This window comes from Schistocerca serialis, chromosome 2 (genome assembly GCF_023864345.2).
Source record: "Schistocerca serialis cubense isolate TAMUIC-IGC-003099 chromosome 2, iqSchSeri2.2, whole genome shotgun sequence".
NCBI lineage: Eukaryota > Metazoa > Arthropoda > Insecta > Orthoptera > Acrididae > Schistocerca > Schistocerca serialis.
In genome coordinates, this window is record NC_064639.1 from 456667183 (window position 1) to 456693556 (window position 26374).

General features: G+C 41.1%; 1 protein-coding gene across 1 annotated transcript in view; it reads left to right on the top strand.

Annotated features, from left to right (window-relative positions):
- Window positions 1–26374, top strand: part of LOC126457352 (neutral alpha-glucosidase AB) — a 120796-nt gene that overhangs the window by 32915 nt on the left and 61507 nt on the right. The window contains exons 7-8 of the mRNA XM_050093581.1: window positions 2136–2385; window positions 11108–11247. Coding sequence (XP_049949538.1) covers window positions 2136–2385; window positions 11108–11247 — 390 coding nt within the window. The remainder of the gene's footprint in view (window positions 1–2135; window positions 2386–11107; window positions 11248–26374) is intronic.

A 26374-nucleotide genomic window follows, 5' to 3' on the forward strand; every position in this document is an offset into this window, starting at 1 on the left:
TATCTAATATTGCCCCGGTTCGGAATATCGTAGATCCGGACACGATATACAGAGCAGTCTGAGTGGTAGTGGGGAGGTGATAGTCTCCACGTGACCCGTGTTTATGTTAAGTGATTTTGCTGTTTCCTCTTCGTTTATTGCTCTCACGTCAAATGAAAACAAAACTGATTTCTGTGGCTGGGAGCTCTCAAGTGAATTAAAATACATTCACATAATTACGGAAGGCTAAAATATGTTATTAGTTTCAGATTTTATTTTATTTCTACCTTTCTGACAGTCAAGCATTAATCGCTTTGCAGAACAATGAAGTTATTTTTGTCGGTTTGTTAAAGAAATTTGACTTTTATTAATCTTTTCTGCTGAGGCAGTGTGTTTAATTCCACACTATTGGCTAGTTTCAACTGTTGCTGCATTTCAAGTGCACGTTTTCATCGTCTAGCACGTATGGCATTATGCTATAATAAAGAACCAAACATGAGGTGATACAGTACTGGTACTCCAAGAAAATTTACATCCGAATGTGGACCTAATGAATGGCACTTTAAGCCGATTTGTGCATTTTAGTATGGTTCACAAAACTCCCACACTCTTGGAGTATCCTCTAATGTTTCTTTTGTGACAAAATGTAAGATCTTTTAATGTTTTACACGTACGAATGTACCGGCTTCGTGCGTCATCGTAGCTGTGCAAGTGCGGTGACGCGTGTTATCTGGCGCTCTCTGGCAACTGCTGAAGCGAACCTATTTGTAACAGGTTGCGGAAAAATATTCCAAACTGTTGTTCGAAAAGCATTACTTTCACAGTAAATTTCCTTTTAATCAAGATGAACTCTGTGCTCGAATGTACGATGAACCTCTTAAATCACAGAGCGTTTGTTTGTCTCTTACTCAAAAATCAACTCTTGGAGGATGACCATTTAGAATAATTTCTAGCCCAGAAGACCAAACATTTATGTCGTCGTTAAAAATTTCATTGGCACATTTGTGTGATGTATCTTAAAGTGTAACACGCGCAAAAAATATCACTATATAGTGTGAAAGCTTAGCTTCTCTTGCAGCTTATTAATCTTAGAGACCAATATTATATGTGAAAGCTCTTCTTTTCTTGTAGCAACACTATATATATTAATTTAAGCCATTACCTTTTCTTTTTGTGTGTTCGTGCTATGTAACAGTTATATTGCTACTGGCTGACTACATTACATGTCCTGTGCTCTGAATATCCGCTGCCATCGACTGGCGAGATCGCTTGACATGAGCTACGACTGGCTTACACCCTTGTTTATGTTGCTGCACATCAGGCATCTTCCAAAAAGGTTTCTTTTCCCCCTGAGTTTCGTTTTCTAAAGTGCTGGGAAATTCTACGCCGGTTGTGTATAAAACCACAACCGTTGAAAGGATTGATAAGTTTTACAGTTCCGAGGAAAAGTATACTGTTACTTAACACGGAAATAGTGTATTTTGATCCGGGAGAAAATGTATTTTTAACCGGGAAATCAGGGAAAAATCCAGAAATTTTTTTTCCTCGTCCACTTATACACCCTGAAATACTAATCTTTCTTTTGTTCCCAGTAGAATTTGAGGTCTTGCTACCTTATCTTAAAGTACAAATGAGATAACATCACTTGTGAAACCCCAGCCGACACCAAGCTTGCTCATCGTGTGTATACAGTTTGTGTAAAATAAGCCATTTAAAATGGCACAAATTAAAGATACAGGGTTAAGTGTGCTTTAATTATCATATCACTAGGTGTGATATGCAACACAGTTAGTGCTAGATGAAAACCTAGAGAATAAGTGACTAGTGTGTCTTATATTAGGTGTTTAACTTTTTACAACCACCTTTTTGTTGTAGTTCCTGCACTACGCGTATTTCCTCCTTGTTAGCATTACTGTCATGCCATTGTCACACTGGATTTTGTATTTGGACACAGCTTCTTTCCTTACTCTATAAACCAGTTAAGTTTCATCTGTAACTGGTGATTTTTGTGCTGCAGAAGTTTTGGCGTCGTATGTAGTGTTAATAGTACCTTATGCCTTTAAAGCGTACTTCACATGTAGATAATTTTTTAAAATATGCCCTATGTGTTAAATGTAATTATATGGAAAGACTGTTTTATTTTGTTTTGTTTTCAGGCCATCAATAACATCAGGAGTTTTCTGGTTAAATGCAGCAGAAACCTGGGTTGATATAGAAGGCACGCATGATCAGAATGTAATGTCATCTATAGTGAACTTTGTCTCTGGGTCTGTGCGTACACCAGAAGTTAATGCACATTTCATGTCAGAGAGTGGAATTATTGATGTATTTTTCATGTTGGGACCGGAACCTAAGAATGTGCTTCAGCAATATGCAAAACTGACAGGGACTACCCCTCTGCCTCCAGTAAGTTAAACATTCTTCTGTGCTTAATCTTGCATGCAACACTGAATTTTGAACAAATTACATATCAATTCAAATATCGTTGCTCTGTTTATAACAACAGATTACATTACAAGTAATAGGTTACACTACACAACAAACATGAATTAACATATTGTTATTGTATTTTTACGTAGATAGTGGTCAGTATTCGCTGTGGTATTAAGACTGTGCTGTAAGTTCCACTTTGAGCAAAAAAAAAAAAAAAAAAAATCACATTTTCCTTTCATAATTGAGCTTACTACATGACAGTTGCAGTGAGGGATAAAAGGGCAATATATATATCACATAGTTTGAAGAATTGCCAGAGGGAGAAATAGTTGTTAATTAATGGAATAACACTTCAATGATTTCCAACAAACGTCACCATCAATCTCTGGTAGCTGCCAAAGCCTTAGCACTCTATTACATATGCCACAATCCAGAGATTCCCTCCCCCATACAACACAACATAGAATTCAGATAAGTTCGTGTCCCTTCACCTTCTGGTGCTTTATTGGTGTCCACTTCACCTCCCTCAATGCGGGTATTCTTAATGTCCTTGGTCTTGCCATAACTGAATGTCACCTCTGCCGTCCCTGCCCTCAGTCTGTTACTTATTAAAATGTTGGCTCATCTAACTGAAATATCTTTATGGTGTTAAATTAAGAATATACTATTTGATACAAGTAAACTATTGTTTGGCGTGTTTGTTGAAAACCTCAATGTTTGACTCATCATTGTGTGATCTAGTGAAAGACCTTTCCAAATACTGGAAATAAAGATTGGCCTGCAGTGAAAATGAAATATATTGGTGTGCAATATTTCAAGAGATACCTACCTTCATAAACTGGTTCCATGAAATAAGGTGCGAAGAAGTTTATTTGGGTGGAAATTTAGTGTGAGAAGAAGGGGAGAAATTTTTCTGGAGACTGGGATTGAAGATTGAGCACATAAAATGTGGGGCTGGATCGTTTTAAAAAACGTCATAAATTTAAATGGAGGAAATGGGTCTGTGGAATATTGAAAAAACAGGACTTTGCTAAGGCTAATGTAAGGAAATATTTTCAGTTTGTGACATTGTGGTCTTATACAATTCAGTTCTCTCAGAAATCTGATCTTATCAAGGAGGAAGTGTGTGATGGAGACAAAATGAGCAAAGAAAAATTGACAACTTTGTTGTGTGATGATAATGGATATGATAAGTTTCCATCATCAATACTTAGGAAGTGTAAAATTGGATGCCCTGAAACATTTCAGGATGTCTTACAGTTGAGCTTTATTAACTATGCATGAACAACTGCAGAAATTTTTTGAAGGTTTATTCTTAATATAGGCATCTGATCAAAGACTCCCGACAGTCGTCAGGATGTTCTGAGCAGGGTACGGTGATGAGAATCATCTTATGCTTGAGAGTGCCATGAAAACATCATTCACAGTGACATATTTGTTGTTCAGAAATGTCTAATCATCTTCCCATAGAGCTGGCAGCTGAGTCTCCTGACCCTGTCGACAGTGGCTGGCACCCATCTGCCTGTTAGCACTGTTGCATAGTGGATGGCTCATGTGACAGCTGTTATGACACGCCCAGACAGTCCCAGCCAATGTCATAGCCCACACTGATTGACAGCAGCTGTGTGAGCTGATTTCTGAAACATTCTCATTGACATCAGAGATGTGCACCCTGGAGACTCGCCCTCCAGCCCAACCTGAAATACTCATTGCTGTGCAGAGTTCGACCCATGACCTCCATTTACGAGACAGAGGCTGGCAACATCAGTGTCAGCCACAAGAATGGGACGAGCGGCAACAGTGGCTTCCCCTCACTATGGCAGTTGTCAAATAGCTTCTTGGGCCTGCTGGTCAAGCCTCCAGTAGGCCAACAGGTTGATAGTGGTCTGGGCACCCCATTGGTCATGACCCAGAAACTGGCACTGCACCATGTAGTGGAAGTCTCTCCAGAAAAACTTGCCTATTGCTCACATGGTACACATTTCCTGGCACATTGTTCAATGTCTCATTTCCTGGCCCCCTCTAAAATTATTCAGCAATCCATCTATAGTCGATTTCCGTCGACCATTGCCTCCCAACAGATGGTCATGTACTTGTTTCAAAACTTTTTCCCATAATGCTGCAGGTCCTGCCATTCAGAGTCTGCACTTCGTTCTGTACAGTAAGCTGTCATGCATAACCAACTGTGATCATGACTTGAATATCAGAGAGTGTCAGCCGCTAGCTAGGTCATTTTGCCACACAGCAATGCTTTTGCCCAGTCCTTGCAGAAATGCAGTTGCCTACTCAAACAATCTGCATTGGTATATGCCTTTTCCTAGTCTTGTGTAATACGTTGAATCCTGCTTACTCATCAAATGTGGGGTGTCTAAGAAACCTGCTTTCCTGAATCGCTAGACAAACAGTTCAAGCAAATCGTATTAATGAGTTGTTGAGGGATTCACAACTACACCAATAACCTGACCAGTGCTTTCCTCTCCCGCAACTATCCTGCAGACCTTGTCCTCAAACAGATTTCCCGAGCAATACATTCCTCCCCGCCCAACAACAATGTTCCTACCCCCAGACCACACAAAAGAATCCCCCTTGTCACCCAATATTATCCTGGCCTCAAAAACATCAACAAATTACTCCGCCAGGGATATGACTTTCTCAAGTCAACCCCTGAAATGAGATCATCCCTTGACAAAATTCTCCCCACACCACCCAGAGTTGCCTTTCGTCGCCCCCCTAACCTCCGTAACATCCTTGTTAAACCCTACAATATTCCCAGACTACCTTCTCTACCCAGCGGTTCCTACCCCTGTAACCGACCCCGCTGCAAAACCTGCCCCATGCATCCCCCCACAACCACCTACTCCAGCCCCGCTACTGGTAAAACACACACAATTCAAGGCAGGGCTACGTGTGAAACTACACATGTCATTTATCAGCTGACATGCCTGCACTGCACAGCCTTTTACATCGGCATGACAACAACCAAACTGGCTGAGCGCATGAACGGACACAGACGAACTGTCCGCCTAGGAGATGCCCAATACCCAGTAGCGGAGCATGCCCTCCAGCATAACTCTAGGGACCTAGGAACCTGCTACACCGTATGTGCCATTTGGCTTCTCCCACCCAACACCAGTCCCTCTGAACTGCGGAGATGGGAACTTGCACTCCAACACATCCTTTCATCCCGCCATCCCCCTGGACTGAACCTACGTTAAACAACCTCACTCCCATTCACTCTTCAGTCTTCTCCTCTTTCCCTTTCCTCTTTAGCCATTCACGCATCTTTTTATCCTACATAGCTGTGTTTATCTTTATACTATATACCTCTTTACTTCTGTATGCATCCTCTCTGGTTTGAAGCTGGCACAGTACTTACAGTAGAATATCTTTGGCTTCCCTCTGACAACCATGCCTCCATCCTTGCTACCCTCCCTGTTTACCTTTCCCTGTTGCTTCATAACCTGGGTTGTGAGTAACTGAATCCACTTTCCCTTCTTCCCTTTTTTCCCCTCTCTCCTCCCTGATGAAGGAACAAAGTTCCGAAAGCTAGGAATGTAAATTTTCAGTTCTGTTTTGTGTGTATCTATCGGCTGTACTGAGCTGAGGTAAGTACTGGCCAGCCCCTCTATCTCTTTGTTAGTATTTGTTTCACATCTTATATGAGATTTTCCATTAATCATCAACATAAACCATACGTTATTTCGGCTTTGGTCCTCTATGTACCCATCCAGCAACCTTCGAAAAGTTGTGGGTGCGTTCTTGAGTCCAAATGACAGTCAGCAGTACTGAAAATGGCCCCATGGGATGGTAGACGCTGTCTTTGGCTGATCTTCTGGTGCTATCTCCAGTTAATGAAACCAGCTCTTGAAATCCATGGCGGAGAAATATTTACAGTGATCCAAATTGTCCAAAGTCTCCATTACATTTGGTAAGGCATATGCATCAGTGATTGTTCATGCATTCAGGTGTTGGCAGTCACAGCAAATTGTGTACTTTTATGATTCCATACCTCAGTTGATAAAAGTGGAATCATTATAGAATCATGTTGTTGTCTTCGTGTCTGTCCATCCAGCTGTTGAGTTAGATGCATCAAGCAGAAATTTATCAAATGCTAAGGTCTGTGGTTCCTTGGCATTGTGAAAACTTTAAGTTTCTAAATCAGTGTGCCATTTATAACACATATTTTTATATTTGGAAACCCATTTATCTAGAATCATGAAATTTGGCAAGAAGCAGGTTTTTACAGCATGAATAAAGGAAAAAATCCAAAAATTATTAAATTTTAATTACATCACAAAAGATATGTTTTTCATTAGAGCTTAACGTTGCATTCGTCATCTGTCAAAAGCATAATAGAAAAGTATTACTGCATGCAAATATAAAATGTAAGCTATAGTCATGTTTTAGTAAATAAATAAGAAATATTAAATCCTCTGTCTCTACGTATATAAACTGAAGTCCCCTGCCCGCTTCTTCTTGTATGTCCAGGCTAGTGTCAGGAACAGTCGTTGAAACTTGGATATGGTTTTTCTTAATAGTAGACTGATTTACAAGGAAGCTTTGCACTTGTAGTCAGAGACCACTCTAGGAGTGGGCAACTTGGACATTTGTCTGGGGTGTCAGAACTGAGGGACACCATTTTGGCTCTAAGTGTGTGAAAAATATTGATGTGTTAAATGCTGAGTAATAGAAAAATTTTATTGCATGCAAACATAAAATGATAAGTTTTAGTCATGCAAGTGTTTTCTGTTGATTATGTATGCTTCCATTATTATGATGTCTCTTGTGGCATGACCCATTGCTGTGGAATTGAGAGCGTCTGTTTGATATTCTCTGCTCCATGCAGTGGCGAGTGTTCTGAGCATGCTCAGACATCTATATGTCTATGTGGCTAATGGGGAAGCGAGTAAGCAGCCATGCACCGCTCATGGTATGGAACCCTCAGAACACAAGTTCTACTCGCACTTGCCTAGTGTTTCTTTTGTGCTATCTGGTGACTTCTTTGGGACCAAAATGACTGGTGCTCTCCACGGACTATAACTATATTCAGTAATATTGTTTGGTAGCCATTGGTTAATAAATTCTTACATTACCAGTTGCTTACATTTCAGTATTCTGTATGCAACGCTATTCCCTGCTGGTATTGTGTGCAGTATGACTGACACTGCTGGTAATGGAAAACTTGGATTAAATAAATTCATGAACTGCGGTAACAAGGCTTCCATTGCTTTCTTATTGTATTCTCGTAATTGTTTTACTTTTTCATGTAATGCAAATGTGTTGAAGGTTTGCTTGCGGCAGAGGTACTCACTTTACCTATATGTGTCACTTTCCTCTAAAACATCTAACTTAGCAATCAACAAACTCTTTGGCAGATTCATTTTATCCATGTCAAAATTATTGAGTCTGACTGGAACAATAAAATCTCCATTTGCTTCACTGATGTGTGCTATATTTATGCATACAAAACAATGTGGCTTGTTCAATTCTTCATTAATTTCCAATGGCTCTACAACACATAATAAACCCTTTGGTAAGTCCGTGCCCGTGCTAACCCTGATCAACTTCCCTGTACCTTGCGGTACTGTATCGTGTGAATTGGTGTTCAGTGCCTATGTCTACAGTTTGTTTGATACCACCTTCACCTTGCGACATCATAAAACTTGCGGCTGATGCATAGTGGAAACAATGTCCCATCAAGTTCAATTGTGTGCTGTGATGGGTACATTTTTGTGTGATATTTAACAAGAAAGTCTAGTCCCAGGATCGCACAGTATCCTTCCTCAATATGTGACGACATTTCCACATCCTCCCAAAAATGCTTATTTCCCACATGAAAACTGGGCAGTGTTGCCCCTAATGGCCTCACATAATTATCACCCACCCCCACAGCCTATGCCGTGGAGACCTCAGTCTTTTTCTGCCTGAGAGATCCAGACTGATGTCCGATACGTGAGCCACTGTGCCACTAGAAATTTATGTTCCTTACTATTCTCTTTGCCTAGCAAGGAGCATTCCGTCTCTACATACACTTGTGCAGTCTCGTGTTCTACTGGCATTGCTGTCCAATGGATGAGAGACTCCCGTTCCCATGTAAGAACCAATTATTCGGACATTGCTTGTCCCATGTTTTCTTCCAGTCATTATGTGCCTTATGTTCCACCTTCCCACATTTTATAACATTTCAGCTGATATTACTTCCTGATGTGGCCCCTAAGCCCACATCTATAACACTACCCCTCAGACAAGAAAACACCACAATCACCCTGCCTTCACGTGGCAATGTTGATTTCCTTTAGTTCTGTGTTTATTGCAGACCATTTCCTCCAATCATTTTTGGAAATCAGCAGCAGACTTCACGTTGGCAATAAAAGCAGATATGTCCTATGTTGCTTCCCCAAAAATATAAGGTTAGCTGCTACAGGATCAACTGAAGGTGGCTTCACTCAACACAGTTTTGGTCTCCCCTGGATCAAAACATACTTGTCCACCAGTGGTTTCCTATCCCTAACTCTCCTATGCAATGGCTCATTGTCAGGCTCTTGTTCTGTTGTTGTCTCCAAAAATGTGGCTATTTGCTCCTTCAGGGCTTCCACTGTGTCATTCAAGGTCACTGCCTGCATGTCTGCCATTATACAAGAAAAATAAGGAAACAATACACCCAATACACAAATAAGAACAAAACTGCACTTAATCTTTGCACCTTATCTTAGCCCAATGGGATTGTGCCCTGCTGTGTCTTGTGACCATACCTTTTATACATGCTATATGTAACTGATGCAATGCGAGTGGCATCTCATGCTCGGACAAATGACAATACGGACATCTCACTGGCTGCAGGCAAACCACCCTACTATTTCCACGGAACAAAGCCAGATCCATAGGTTCTTGAGGGCTTACAAGTGACACTTTTAACGTACTGTGGAGATCTGTATGACTCAAAATGGCCACTACAAAAGACACAAGAAGAAGGGCAACAAATACCACACTACATGCAGCGAACTGCAATCCGTAGCCGTTGACCTTACAGCAGAGCTGTGCAGACAGTGCTAGCAGCTGCTACTGCTGCTGTAAATGTGTGGGTGTTGCACCAGGCCTAGTTGTCTCAACTGCTGGCATCCACTTGCTGACACCAGATACAGGGTACTGGTCTAAACTCCCACAGTTATCAGGATTGTGCTGAGCAGTGTGAGATGAGAACCTGCTTACTTGAAGAGTGTCGAGAAAACATTCCTTACAGTGACGTATCTATTGCTCAGAAACTCAGAGGCGTCTTCCCAGAGCTCTGGTAGCTCAGTTGGACTGATTGTATGTGGACCCTGTCAGCAGTGGAAGGTGGTACTGCTGCTAGTAGACGGCTCGTGTGACAGCTGTTACGTCACACCCAGTTGGTGCTCCTGATGTCGTAGCCTGCAAGGCACACAGTGGACAGCAGCTATGCGAGCTGATCTTCGAAGTGCTCTCATTGACATCAAAGACATGCATCCAGGAGACTTGCCCTACACGCTAGCCTGAAATACTTGTTGCTATAAAAAGTTCAACTCGCAACTTCCAGCTATGAGACAGGCAACAGCATCAGTGTTGGTTGCAGTAATTGGGGTGAGCAGCAACAGTGGCTCCACCTTACAATGGCAGATGGTGACAAACAGCTCCTTTGCCTTGCTGGTCAAGCCTCCAGTTGGCCAGCAGGTTGATGGCGATTTCTGTAACTCATCAGTGATGACCCAGGAACTGGTGTATAGTGGCAGAATCTTTTCAGTGAAACTTATGGATTCATAGTTTATCATGGATGATTAGGCACGCAGAGTGTCAACTGACATAGTCACCCCCTCCACAGGACAGCTGCAGCTGAGATCATTGATTAAGAAAGGTGTAGTATTTATGCTGGCACTTCATGTGCACTTCGCTGTAGCAACTAAGTCATGTGTACTAGTTCTGTCATTTGATCAGCTGTTTGAACACAACACTAATGTAGTGTGAGATTGCCCTAACCGCTCCCCACACACCACAGTTTTCTACAAAGAGCCGTTATGGATTTATGATGTAATAAGAAAGATGTGTTGGAATTAAAGAATTAAATCTTTCATTCTGCAGCATCATTTACAGTACATTTTCTCAGTAATCAAACGTTATTCTCTGTGTAATTGAAATTCACCCCAGTCTGGTTGTGGAAATATTTTTGAAGTGTATATATATAGTGGTGTGATAAATTCTGGCACTACTTCTATACCTTTAGAAAGGTTCAGGCCTAATGCTTTACGAAACAAAATTTCATTCTGGTGTATGAACTAAAACTTTGACAGATTTAGGCACTATCCTCTCTCTCTCTCTCTCTCTCTCTCTCTCTCTCTCTCTCTCTCTCTCCCCCCCCCCCCCCTCTCTCTCTCTCTCTCTCTCCCCCATCCCCTTCATCTATAATACACTTTATGATCTGAAACTTTATTCTCATTCCTGTAAGCTTCACAGATAGTATCTTACAGTGTAGAAGTAATACCTGGTGAGAAAGTATGTGATGGACAATGGTTTAGTCATAACTTAAGCTTAGTTATAGATTGCACTGACTACAGAAATGTCAATTTTTTTTTCAGGATTTTGCAAAAGTTTGTATAGAATATAACTGTCATGTTAAAGAGAATGTTGGTGTTGTAGTTCCTTGTATAACAGAAATTTTTGTAAGCTTTTAATTTTTTTTTAGTACTTTGCTATAGGATATCACCAGTCAAGATGGAATTACAACGACCAAGACGATGTAAGAAATGTTGATGCCAAATTTGATGAATACAACCTACCAATGGATGTGATGTGGTTGGATATAGAGCACACTGATAACAAAAAGTAAGTTACTATAAAATTATTATTTGAAATTGAATTTCAATTTTTACATTTTAAGTGAAAGCAAAGTGGCTGGCAAAATACCATATTTGCTCGACTAGATGATGACACTGAATATAGTATGACCCCCACTTTTTTTATGTTTTAAGACTCACTGAGAAAATTGTATTTAATATATTTTGTTCTGATGAATAAGCTTTTTGTTGATATAAAAGTTATGCCTAAAAGAGTTAGCATTACAACTATTCTAAATTTGTGCCATTTATTGTCTACGTTTTGATAATACAAAGAGAAATAAAATAAACAAAGGAAATGGTTTCTCTTAATTTTTATCTTTGCTTCATTTTTTGCTTGCAGACAATTCTGTTGTATACTGTTTTTAACCATGACCACCACCACCACCACTGATATCATTATTTTCATTTTTAAGCGTACTGGTGTTTTTTCGTTCCTGATACTCCTCCCATATCATATCATCTTGTGAACCATCCATAGCATTGGATATGTAGTACTTTTTGTGAATCCCCTCATAATAGATTCACTTCAGATTCTGCCATGGGCAGTAAGGATCCTTTGGCCAAGCGTAGATATTTAGGGTTTCTTTAACTGTCTGCTGTAGTGTAGGCGTGGTATCCTTGGATAAGCCACTCACTACAAAGCTGTCACAGGTGAGCCTCGAAAGGTCTGTTCACATCATCATCCATTATTTGAAGTTGTGATGTCATGTTGCCAGGAATTCTTACCAGATCTGTGTTGTTCTTTGCTATCAGATACTTATCTTCCTGGTTGAATTGTCCTCTCAAAGAATCAAGCACCATTCTCCTTCTGCTAAGCAAAGAGTGTAGTATTCTGGTCCAAACAACTTTCAACCAATCTAGCAACAGGTCACTTATCCACATTCCATTTTGTTTGCGTCTTAAAATATCAAAAATATCTGCGAGTAGGTTTCATTTCACTATCAAAGAATGGCTAATGGGGGCATCTTCCTTCACCTTGGTAGTGTACCAACATTACTGTTATCTGGCTTTTTCATTGCCAGAACTTCTTATACAAACTCTTTTAATCCCCTTCACATCAACAGTAATCTTTGACATCACTTCAAAATAGACAGACATCTGATCATCGCTTACCATATGACCTAACAAATAGTCATGCTGTTTCCTTCAAATGATTGTATGACACTGTATGCAAGTAGTTTTTGCCATATGCTGTGGGGAACCACTGAGCAAGCATTGTTCGGTGACTTGAAGTAAACCCTGTCCATCCTCAAGCACCAGCCAGTACTTGCTTTGAATTCTGGAACATATGCAGTTGGAAAATGCTTTATTTCTACTGCCTTTATTGGGATAATTTCTCAAGTAATTGGGAAGCCTTCACTGCACTTCTCTTTCATGTACTGAGCAACCTGCTCCTCCATTTCGTGAAACCTTTCCTACTTGGCAAGTAGAGGTGGCTTTTTTTTAGTATGTTCATTGAACACCACCTTCAAACATTCACTTCTTTGACACAAATTATCTTCCTGCTGCAAAGTTGTATGTGACCTCTGCTTCATAAATCACCATTAACTTAAAAGTAACATAATATTGTCTGCATAAACCATTTGGGAACTGTTTTGGACTCAGAGGTCTGTGCTTCTCGACTCAGTCACAGTTGTAGTTGGTATCGATTATCGATTGCTACTATTTACAGTTCTTACAGTGCTGTCAATATAAGCAAGTTGAATGACAACAATGCATGTGTTTCCAGCTCCCTACAGCTGAAATGTCAGAAATTGTACAACTTCAGATTAATACTGTAGCTGACTTGCACATCAGAAATGCTGTAGAGCAGTGGCAGCTTTAGAACTGTCATTAAAACTAAAGTTTTATTTATCAGTTACTCTGTGTAACATATTTTTGTTAATATTAGTTTGTCTCCTGGGCTAAAGTCTAGATTGAGACCACTGCCAGTTGTGGCAGTGTGTGTCCAATGCTCACACACTGGTGAAGTGTCAGCTGCATGTAGCTAATGGGGCAATAGATACACCTTGCATATTTTGCATCTATATTGATTTGAGAATGTGACGATATTTTCAGAATAAATCGTCATATGACCTCACTTACCAAAGCTCCATACTGTCTTACCATTTGAAAATTCCAGAGTCTTCGCTCTTGCGCCGTTATATTGGGATACCGTTATAAAGGAAGTTCGTAAGATTAGAATAAACCGCAACAATTTTAATAGACCAGGGTACACATTTAGTAGGAAATATCGAACAAAAACAAAGGTTCTAAGAAGCTGGGAGTGCCAGTTTTAAACGTGGCGCCGACTAATATAGGCACTTGATATCACTCCATCCCACAGTGGCCCAGAGCTACAGTGAGCTGCCAGACTCAGCTTTCCATGCATATCACTGCAGCTCTCTTTGGAAAGTTCCAGATGCTGCTGTCACATCTATTAGAAAGACACCACCATAGCCCTGGCAAGTGCTACTACTTGTATATAGGCATATGTTGGCAACAAATGTTGTGTGACATTTTGTAGTGAGTTGTTATATTCCTGCCTATCTGAAGATTATTTGCAGAAAAATAATTTGGTGATTCCTTTACACATACTTTTTACATGATGATTGTGATGGTAAAATTAGATATTCAAGTCTATAAAGATATACGTATGGTTGTATGTATATATTTATCAGGGTGTATACGACCCGGGAAATCCGGGAAAATCCCGGGAATTTTTTCATCCGGGAGAAAACCAGGAAAAACCCGGGAATTTTTCGGAATTCCGGGAATTTTTCATTGTTTTAGCTTTCAGTTAAATTTTTGTAATTTTTGACTGCAGAATTGATTCTCTAGCAAAGAATGTTATTGTATCCTGCTACTGGAGAACGATACTGCAGTAAGAAAATATAAACGACAGGGAAAAAATAAAACTTTAGTGGCAAAGGAAATGTGCAATTTACAACAACAAAACACCGTGCATACACAAGCGTCTGCAAATAGCAAAAATATGTCAAAGGCCGTAGGGCACAGACTATAATTCTTCGTAACAATAAACTGCTTGCTATGAGCATGACGTCACAACTGTTCACATTAGGTTCGTTTGACCCTAGTGCCAGTGGTCTGTTGCGCATGTGCATTTGACTCCCGTATAAGCAGTACCTTCTCCCACTACTTGAAGTTTGGCTGTTAGCTGTATCGGTAGTAGCAGCAAGCAGCCAGATGCAAATGAGAAAAATTTTTCTCGCGTGCCCTAGCTGCCAGATTCGCGCTTGCGCAGAATTGTCTGAGTTGTAGTGGGGAGGGGGTTAGGCTCCACATGACCCGTGTTTACGTTAAGTGATTTCGCTGCTTCTCTTCGTGTACAGCTCCCACGGCAAATGAAAACAAAACGGGATTTCTGTGGCCGGGAGCTATCAAGTGAATTAAAATACATTCACATAATTACGATGGACAAAAATATATTATTAATTTCAGTTTTCTGATTTTATTTTATTCCCAAGTTTGTAGCAGTCAAGCATTAATCGCCTTGCAGAACAGTGAAGTTAATTTTGCAAGTTTGCTAAAGAAATTTGGCTTTATTAATCTTTCCGCTGAGGCAATCATTTTATTTGAAACGAAGTGTTTCATTCTACAGTATTGCTTAGTTCCAACTGTTTGCTGAATTTCAAGTGCATGTTATCATCTTCTGCCATATATGGCATTATGCCATAATATAGAACCAAAAATGAGATCTCAGAGTACTGGTACTCCAAGAAAATTTACATCCCAAAAACCACACTGAAAAGCTTAATATCAGATGCGACCTACTTCATTGTCAATCTGGAAAAAGCCAATTTGCACTCAAGCCGAATTATGCATTTTAGTATGGTTTACGAAATTCCGATGCTCTTTGGAGTACCCTCCGACGCCCTGTTTCTTTTATGGTGTAATGCAAGCTCTGTTAGTGCTTTATACACATGAACATGCGAGCTTCCTACACCACTACAGTTACACACGCACAATAATGCCTGCTTTTCTGGCGCTCTCTGGCAACTGGTAAATCAAACCTATTTCTAACAGTCTCCGGATAGTATTGCGCACGGTGGTTAGAAAAGCGTTACTTTCAAAGTAAATTTCTTTTTACGCAAGATGAATTATGTTCCGTGTGAGAAAGTGGATGGATATCTAAATCACAGAGCGTTCGAAACTGAACAGTTTGAGGACCAGCACTTACAAGAATTTCGAGCTGAGACATTTATGTCAGAATTTTAAATTTACTTGCACATTTGTGTGATGTATCTTAAAGTATAACACTCGCAAAAAAAATCAGTATTACATGTGAAAGCTTAGCTTCTGTTGTAGCGTGTTAATCTTAGAGACCAAAATTATATGTGAAAGCTTAGCTTTTCGTGTAGATATACGGTACTGTGTACATTAATGTAAACCGTTAACTTTTCCTCTTGCGTGTTCGCGCTATGTAACCAGTGATCTTGCTATTGGCTGACTATAACATGTGTCCTATGCTCTGAATAGCTGTTGTCATCGGCTGACGAGATCTCGTGGCTTTGAGGTATGACTCGCTTACAAAAGGACATTGCAACCTCGGTTTCAACGCTCTGGAAACTAACACGCTGTGTTTGGTGCAGTTCGAATTTATAATTCCGTAATACGAAAATATGCAGCGTATATGTTCCTGCAAATCGAAGATCTTTCCAAAACTTCTCTCCTTTTTTTTTTTATTAAGTCTCTCCAAAACTTATCTGTCCCGTCTTTTCTTTTTTTTTTTCCGGGAAGCTCTGCGCGATTGTATAAAACGTTAACCATTCAAAGGGTTGATAAGTTTTACAGTTCTGAGGGAAAATCTATGGAAAACCTACTGTCACTTAGCACAGAAAAAGCGTATTTTCGCCGGGGAAAAAGCATATTTTTTAAACAGGATATCCAGGAGAAATCCGGAAATAATCCGGGAATTTTTTTTCCTTGTCCCCGTATACACCCTGTTTATGTATGTTTTTATGTAATGTATGTATGCTCCCAAAATTTTAAGAGTAATCCTATGTCCGACTCTGTCTTCCTTGTAATGTCTCCCGCTGCAGTTTGCTGACCATTCCTCTGATAGTGTCATAGCAGGTAGACAGATCTGACTCTCTTCTCAGACTCTTCAGTGTTTGTATTGATCCAACTTAATAGTAATGATGACCATAATGTTATTTGGCTTACAGCGGATACAATAATTTTGATATGACACTGTTTTGGCAGTTGGTGTGTCAATGTCTGCTTATTTCTTCATGTATTATCTTAATCCAAACTTTTCCATTGGAGAAAAATCTGAAGTGGTCCCTGGAAATTAACTGGAGAAATTTCCACCAACGTTCAGCCTGTTAACTTGTTTAGAATTCCTGACTAATAAAGGCTCTAGGTGATGAAGGTGCCAATGTGAACACACTGTGCAATCTCTCCCTTCAGTCTCACAACAGGTGGTATAATACTATATGCCAACAGAACAAATAGTCCTGTTCCAGAGAAAACAATGTGTAACAATATTATACAGAGAATTGTGCATATAGTATACACATCATAAACATGCCTGCTTCCCGCAACTGTCGTTCAATGTTACTTTTCTGTCATCTCGGTCACTGTAGAGCTGTACCGTGGGAAGTAAGGAGAGGATGTTGTTTGGTGGCTGGTATCCTCTTCTATAATACAAACTGCACGCATATATTAACTGGGTTCCTTACTCATAAGGATAGAAAATTACTTACCTCAACATAGTCCAAGTGTTGTAGTACAAGCTCTTCGTAATAGACCACATTAGCCTCACTGCTGGTGAAGTTCAAGTCTGCTCTGAACACTACTCTGGTCACTACATGTTGCCTGCGACTGGCTGTGACTGCAAGTGACTGGGCTGCAACTGATGTCTCGGTGACTCACTGGATGACAGACTGGGCCCTCTGGTCCACTTCTAAAATATTGGTGGCCGAGAGGGCATTGGTGACGCATTTCGTGCGAGTCTGTCTTTGGCCTCTATCAATCTTCTCGCAACCTCTTTGTCGCCTGGTGTTCTGGTGCCAGCTTACACCAGCACATTCCTCCTGCTCCCCTCCAACACCTTCCCTCCCCGAAATGTCGCATCATTGTCATGCATTGAGGCTGTGAACAACGGGGAGGGAGGCAGGACGCTGGACATAGAGATGAACCAGTACCCGTAGCCTTTGAGGATGGAATACTTCCAACTGTACCCCACCATCTGGCTTGCGAAGCAGTAGGAAAATCCTCCTGAAAACTGCTTCCAGGGCACACGTCCAGGCCTGAGGGCGTCTCTTAGGGCAATGACGGCGACAGTGTTGGTGAGTTCAGGTCCATGGAGTCAGCGAGTGGGGACGCAGGGGCGATGGTGCATCATCCTCCTGAAAACTGCCTCCAGGGCACACGTCCAGGCCTGAGGGCGTCTCTTGGGGCAATGACGGCGACAGCGTTGGTGAGTTCAGGTCCATGGAGTCAGCGAGTGGGGACGCAGGGTCGATGGTGCATCATCCATCCGCTCCTCCTGTGGTGCCCTGGTGGCACCAGCAGGCGGATGTGAAGGCCACGCAGTCCTGTGAAACTGTGGATCAGGAGGAAGAAAAGTAGCAGAATCATGGGGCAAATGACATGCGCGGAGTTGGTTCTGGTGGTGGGGCTCTGCAAACCATTGGTATCTGCAATCAAATACATATAAGAACCAATGCATTCCTGGATTACGCCTCTTTCCCAGTACCCACAGTTGCCATAAATCCTGAAGAGAATGATATCCCGCGGCGTAAAGTGATACTTGCGGACCATTGGCAGTGCCGGATGCTGTGGTGGGTGTAGCACCCCATCCAATGGCGGCAGCCTTGCAAAAGTTGCACCAGTGATTATCCGTCTCAAGGGTGGGAGCAATAGCTGGCGAGAAAGAGCTACAGTGCCTTTTCCCGTGTGTGGGTGGAGCAAAGCTTGGCCGTCTGTTGCTTGAAAGTGCATACGAAGCATTGTGCTTCTCCATTGGACTGTGGGTGAAACGGAACACTTGTTTGATGACAAATGCCATTTCATTCACAAAACTGTTCAGAATCATGTGAAGTGAACTGTTGTCCTTTGTCCGACACAAGTACTTCTGGCAAACCTTCTATGCAAAATATTGATGACATCACTTGAATGGGGCTACATGGTGTAGAGTTTATAGGCACCACCAATGGGAACTTGCTAAAAGAGTCAACCATTATGAGCCAATGAGTGTTTCAGAATGGCCCTGCAAAGTCTGTGTGCACTCCTTGTCATGGCGATTGAGTCTTAGGTCAAGCTGAGAATGTCTGTGGCGGAGTGGATTGGTTTTCCCCACATGCACGACATCATTTGTTCAATGTGGGCGTCTATGCACTCCCAAGTACAGTGCCATCACACTAACTGTTTAGTGCAAACAATTCCCCAATGTTCTGGTGGAGCAGTCACAACACATCCTTTTGTAATACTTTGGGAATAAGCACATGCGATTGTCCACTGTCATTTTCAGTCACACATTGTTGAACTGAAGGGTTATGCCAACGTACAATATATCAGCGAACAACTGAGTTCTGGATACTGTTCAATGAGCAAGGCGAAGATGTTCAAATGTAATGCAACAAAATCTTGAGATCTAGTTCTGCTTCTGTGACCTGTGCAGTTTTTCCATAGTGCAAGGGAAAAGTTTCCAGCAATTCTGAGTCCTGCACATTGATTTGGCAACAAGATGCAGCAGATTCATTACAATCAGAGTCTGGGCCAATTGGAAGGTGAAATAGGGCACCTGCATTGCCATGCTTTGCCATAGGTCTGTACACAATTTCATACTGATACTGTGAAAGCAACAAAAGTCCATCATTGCAATTTTTAAGCAGTGCGTGTAGGAACCAGCTTTGATGGATGAAACAAGGACTGCAAAGGCTTGTGATCTGCCCCTAAATAGAACTTGCAACCATACAAATTTGTCGCACCATACACAATAGTGAGAGCCTCATTTTCTATTTGAGAATTATTGCACTGAGTTTGAGTTAACAACTTTGAGGCAAAAGCAATAGGTTTGTCTTGTGCACCTATTCTGTGCAAAAGCACAGCGCTGATTCCGTAGGAAGAAGCATCGACTTGCAAAACTACTGGCTAGGCAGGGTCAAAATGTACTAAACATCTGTCAATGAGCAAGGCATTTTTGAATTTCTGAAATGTGTCTTGACAGTCTTTAGTCCACACAAAAGGTGCATATTTCCAATGCAAATGATGCAATGAAGCCACAATCTGAGCAGCATTCGGTATGAACCGATTGTAGTATGTCATGTGGCCTAGTACTGACTGCAGTTCAGATACATTGTGAGGAACAGGCAGGCCAGGGATTGCAAGCAAATGAGACTGGAGGGGGTACACACCCAGACTGTTTATCATATGGCCAAAGTACTTGAGTTCAGTTTGAAAAAAAAATCGCACTTTTGATACAATACTTGAGTCCTGCTTCTGACGACACTCGAGAAAGAGTACGCAAATTGGCACTGTGTTCCTCTGGCTTACAGCCTGAGACGACAATATCATCAAGGTAGTTTGAACAAAATTGCACTTTTGCAGTCAGCTGCTCCAAGTAACACTGAAAAATGGCAGGTGCCAAAGCTCTGCCAAAGGGAAAACACAAATACTTGAATAGTCCTAAGTGTATATTTACAACAAACAATTTCTGTGATTCTTCATCCAATGTAATTTGCAAGTATGCATCACACAAATCTATCTTAGAAAAGTAACATCCCGCACCAAGGCTGTCCATGATTTCCTCAGGGCAAGCTAATGGATAAGTGTCAACTACTGTCTGTGGGTTGACTGTAGACTTGAAGTCAACACAAATGCGGATGTGACCAGAAGGCTTAGGCAACAAAACGAGAGGATTTGTCCACTGACTAGCTTGAATGGGAGCAATTACACTGCCACACCATTATCTTGCAATTCTTTCAATTAACTGGCTACTTTGTCTCGTAAAGCAATTGGAATGGTCCGGACCTAGAAAATGTAACATGCACTACAAAGTTATTAGCTTTTTCCATTCCTCTTGAAAATAGTTCAGGAAATTCTTTAACCAAGCTAGCAACACTTTCTTTTGGATCACAAGCTGATATGGGAAGTGCATTGTCTTGGTTGCTAAGGCCAAACAGATCAAAGGCATCTAAACCGAAAATGTTGTCATTTCCCTAAATCGCTCCAGGCAAATACTGGGATTGTTCCTTTGCAAGGGCATGGTCGACTTCCTTCCCCATCCTTTCTTAATCCGATGAGACCGATGACCTCGCTGTTTGGTATCCTTCCATAAACAACCTCCAACGAGCACTTGATTTAGAAAGGCATCGTGAGCCTAACTGTTTGTACGTGGCATGATTAAACAAGGTCACTGAGTCACCTGTGTCAAACTGAAAGTTAACACGATTGCCAGCAATGCTTAATGAGACAAATATTTGGTTAGAACGTCATTGCACAGCTCTAGGGTGAGAATGAGGCATAATCTTAATCTTACTTTTGTCAGAACCTGTTGTAGGTTTAGAAAACACAATGTTCACTGCATGGGTACGAGCTTGTTTTTTCTGGGAGCAGGCAAAATTGGCATTTTTGTGCCATTGCAAACAAACTGCTTGGACATGGCCTTCTTTTGCACACATACAACACATTGTGTTATGGTGAGCAAAACATGTATATAGGACAAGACTTCACTGAATTCACAGGCCTGTTTACATGTTTATGTGGCTGTCCGCGCAGCTGTGTAGGCACTCAATGTAGAGGCTGCTGGGAGCGGTCGTGAGGAAGGGGGCGACTCGACCCGACAAATTGAGGCCTGGTCAGTCAAACTTATCGGCTGGAGTCATATTGCTCTAAGATTCGCAACACTTGAGGAAGTGATGGATCAGAGTACTTTAGGCTCTGTTCCTTACTATCGAGGACATTGAATGTTATAGCATCTCTAATCATTAAATCACTGTAAAAGTTGCCACAACTACAATTAAATTTACACTCCTTAGTCATTCTCGTTAGTTCCGTGTTCTATTCTGGCGTTTTCTGCAAGCGAAAGAGCTGATATCTGGCTGCAGCTGCTTGGTCTTGCTGATCATAATATTGAGTTAATGCAGCGATTACTTGGTCATAACTGTGTTCGTCAGGAGACACGGTTGGGAATAGTTTTTGTATTAACCTGAACACTGGGGACGCCACAATCGAAACGAAGTATTGTAGTTTTACAGGACCTTGTAGACAGTAAAATTACGATGTGCTTGGAGCTAACTGTCAGGTATCTGTCAGGTATTTGAGCCATTCCTCTTCGGTGCCGTTAAATTGCCGGAACGTTGGTATGCTGGTCGGCGGCACTTGTTGGGCTAGTAAGTTGGTGGTTGTTGTTGTTGTTGTTGTTGTTGTTGTGCAGCCGACGTGACTTGTGCAGCCAGAAGTTGTCATACTGTCATCAACAAAGCAGCAATTTGTTGGTTCTGAAACTGAAAAGCTTGTGTTAGATCCATCACAGTGGCCGTCTGCGGCTTAGGCGCAGGGGCAGGGGGTGGAGGGGGCAGGTTAGCCATGGTTCACACAAATATGTTACAGCAAAAAAAAGCAAGCAAAGCCTCCGAAAAGGGAAATTTGATTAGAACTGTGAACTATGATCACCTCTGCAATCTGAAACACAAGAGAAGCAAGCAAAATCTGCACTGAATTATACTCGTTTCCATTTTTTATGTTGTCTCGTTGTCACTGTAGAGCTGTACCATGGGAAGCGTGGAGTGGATGTTGTTTGGTGGCCGGTATCTTCTTCTATAACATAAACTGCACACTTATATTAACTTGGTACGTTATTCATAAGAATAGAAAATTAATTAACTCAAGATAGTCCAGGTGTTGTAGTTAAAGCTCTCCGTAATAGACCACACTAGCATCCCCACTGGTGAAGTAAAAGTCCGCTATGAACACTACTCTGGTCGCTATGTGCTGCCTGCAGTTGTGTGTGACTGCAAGTGACTGGGCTGTAACTGAAGTCTCTGTGATTCACTGGGTGACAGACTGGATCAAACTGCACCCTGCACCCTGCTGCAGCGGTGATCTAAATACTGGCGGCCAAGAGGGCATTGGTGACGCGTTTCGTGAGAGTCTGTCTTTGGCCTCTATCGATCTTCTCGCAACCTCTTTGCTGCCTGATATGCTGGCACCAGCTTACACCAGCACTGTTACACCCTTTTACAGGCTTTGACCGTGATGTCACTAATGGGTATGGAAATCAGACTATTAGTTCTTTTTCTAAGAATTTTCTAGTTGTTAGAAAGAACATAGTAAAAATGGGATAACACTGAAGCTAGGACCTTCCTGTACCAAGGTCATTAAGTGGTTTGTCGAATGGATTTACAGTCACCAGCCTATGTAGACAAAGAAATGGTTAAGTTTCAGAAAAGCAGAAGTAAATTTGGCCTACTTTCTGCTGTTCCCTAACATAACTTCACAAATAAATATAACTTTTCAGGATATGGTTCTGAGAAAGACACAGGAATCTTTCAGCTGCTACACCCACATACATACATAGTTCTGATCTAGAAAGCCCATGATTTTTTAATCGTCACTATGTGCTAAAAAAAAAAAATTGGCCAGGAGGGACTTCTGTGTTTGTATTTTGTGTACTTAAATATTCTAATAGTGTAATACAGACATTTACGAGGGTTATTCCAAAAGTAAGGTCCGATTCGCCGTAACTATTGAAATTTGGCGCCAATGACAAAACACGCATGCGCGCCAACTCCCGGCAAGCCTTGCGCGTCAAACGCCGCCATTCGCTTTGTTACTGTTGCTGAGTGTAGTTCACAGTGTCACTTTACAATGTTTAAGACAATTGATCAGCCCGCCGATTGTGGAGTAAGGGCAGTGATACGGTTTTTGTCTGCAAGAAACAATTCAGCGGCGGAAATCCATCGGCAGATTACTGAAGTGTACGGTCCTAACATAATGAGCGACAGTAAAGTGCGCAAGTGGGTGCGAGCTTTTAATGAAGGACGGGATAATGTGCACGATGAACCACGGTGTGGCCGACCATCAGTGATTTCAGACGATTTGGTCAATGCGGTTGACAAAAAAATTCGTGAAGATCGCCGATTCACTATTACAGACGTAGACATGCATTTTCCGAATGTGAGTAGAACAACTTTGTACAGAATTGTGTCTGAACATTTGAAGTTTCACAAATTGTGTGCCCATTGGGTTCCCAGGCTGCTTACTGAGCCCCAACGAATGAAAAGAATGGCTTTTGCTCTTGATTTTTTGGAGCGATATCATAAGGAAGGTGACAGTCTTTTAGACAATGTTGTCACAGGGGATGAGACATGGGTTTCTCACATCATTCCAGAGTCTAAACGTCAGTCAATGCAATGGCGTCACACGTCATCGCCAGTCAAGGTCAAGGCAAAGCAGACAATCTCAACACGTAAGGTTATGGTGACTGTGTTCTGGGATAGACGTGGAGTATTGTTAGTCGACTTTATGGAGAGAGGAACAACGATTAATAAAGCCGCCTACTGCGCTACCCTGACTAAACTTCGACGTGCAATCCAGAATAAGCGACGTGGTCTTTTGTCGTCTGGAATCTTGTTGTTGCATGACAATGCCAGACCCCACACTGCAAATGAAACGCAAGCTCTGATCAAGAAATTTGGATGGGAACAGATGGACCATCCTCCTTACAGTCCGGACCTGGCGCCAAGTGATTTCCACCTGTTCCGTTACTTAAAGGAGTTTCTCGGCGGCAAGCGCTTCGACACAGATGATGAAGTGAAAGAAGCAGTTAAGGACTGGTTATCGTCACAGGCGGCCGATTTCTATAACATGGGCATTCAAAAACTTGTTGAACGATGTGACAAATGTTTAAATAAGTATGGAAGTTATGTAGAAAAATAGATAAAGATGTAAGGAATGTAAATAAAACAATTGTTTTGAAAAAACATTTTAGTTTTGATTTTTTTTTTATAACCGGACCTTACTTTTGGAATAACCCTCGTAAATGTGTTAAGACACTTTGTTTATACCTTTCTCTTAATAAATAATCCATCAAAAGCCAAAGGTAGGGTGTGATAACTCCATATTGTCATTCAGTATTTTTACGCAACCCTACTTCAGTGTTAGTGAGCCACGTAAGCAACTTTCTTTTTACAGTACTTTGTACTTCACTGAATTTCATTTATAACTTAAAGAATTTTATCTTTACTTTACTCAAGACTTAAATTTGCAAAACCTCATTGTTTATATATGACAAGTTTGACTTTTTTTTAGCAGAACTTATTTTTTTACTTTCACTGTACCTATTACCACAAAGAGAGTAAGAATATTAAAATCATTAAATTTTTATGGAAACAGCTACTTCCGTACTAAAGCAAAATTTCACTTCATCATTTCTACTACATAAGTCATACAGTATTTTTACTAGCACTTTAAAAGTTAGTATGCAGCAATTATATACAGACATCATCTAACACCAAGAAAGAACCATATATAGGTGAATGATTAGGAATAAAATAACAGGGTGAACCAATTTTTATGTTTTGCACAATAATTATTCAAAAACAATTAATTTTAAATAATGGCTAATGCTTCTACAACTCTAATTATAAAGTTCGTAACTTGTTGGCTGTAATCATTGGGTGTGCAGATAGTAATGGCGGCTACAGTACCCATGGTATGGTGTACAAGTTTCTTGAAGTATGGACTAATTAATTCTTCTTCTTGTCATTTTAAGATCCATAACATAGTCCAATGACCTCTACTAAGGTCGTAATAATGCAGCAATTGTCATCCGAGACTATTGTGCAACAATTTCCAGGCAAGGCATCCCCTCCTTCTTCTGAGTGTTGCCTCTTTCACTGCTGTCTACAGACTGTGTCCTCTCATTCCTTCTCACTCTACAGGTAGTGCACCAAAAACCCAGGCCACCTTTTGTGCTTCCCACAGTAACTTCTGTACAGTACAAAGCACTCCATCTTTTACATAACACACATCCTACACATTCTCCCTAAGCATGTACCATGTTATACAATGACAACTTGTAAGAACATTTTCATTTCATTAATCCATGACAAAATATTAATTAGTAAATTAAACATTTCACATATTTCTTTACAGAAGATACAAACATACATTAGCAAAGCATTTTAACATCACATATATCACACTTTCCATATGATCTTTGCATATCACTGTCATGACAAATTTTTAAGGCAAAAAAATTGCGAGATGACGGACTGAATAATAGTGTTATAACATGTCCTCTCATCGTGGAGCCTAAGTGATCTGCCTTTCCTTTCTAACCTATCCCAACTTTTCCCTATCTTCTCTCTGAGGGTGTAACAAAAAATCTAGGGTAGTGTCATGTTCTTTTATATTTGTCTCTGAGAAGTACTAATTTTTTTCCATCTGTGGCACATAATAGCCAGCAACTCTGTCTCATAATTTCATACATCTGACCACTTCATATTCTGTCAACTATTTGTGCTGGCGTTAGTAGATCCAAAATACACTCTTAAGCAGTTGAATTACACAGACCTGCCTAGTAGAGTGAAGCATACCTGCCCAACAGTGGCAGAAATGCACCATGCAGTGGGCTGCCCAAGAGATTAAAGGTGCTTGGGAGCCACACTGATCCAAGACCACTCAACTACTGCCAACATCTCATGGAGGTAGTCGGAGCTGGATCTGAGGTTCTCCCATCTTGCTCAATGGCGCCCCCATATGTACTGCGTTGGACTGAATTCAGGTGGCCTGGCTTCTGTACTACATGTGGAATATTCTACAAATTATACAACAACAGTTTGGTAGCAGTTTGGGTATATTGTCTTTTTAAAGGTGCAGGTCACCTTTATGGTGCTGTAGGTCAACTAATGGATACCACATAACTGGACAGTAGATTCCTGTATTGTATGTCTGCAGGAGATGCTGCAAGGTATATCGCGGACCTATTCCCATCGTCTGCATAAAGATATTCCATGATAGAATACTTCCAACACATGTTCATGTGGTTTATGTTGTTTTGGTGCTCTACCATCACTGTGTACCAGTATGTACCAAAACTCATCAGTCCAAGTGACCTCTTTCCATGAAAGGAGTGTTCAGTAGCAATGGCCACATGCCCA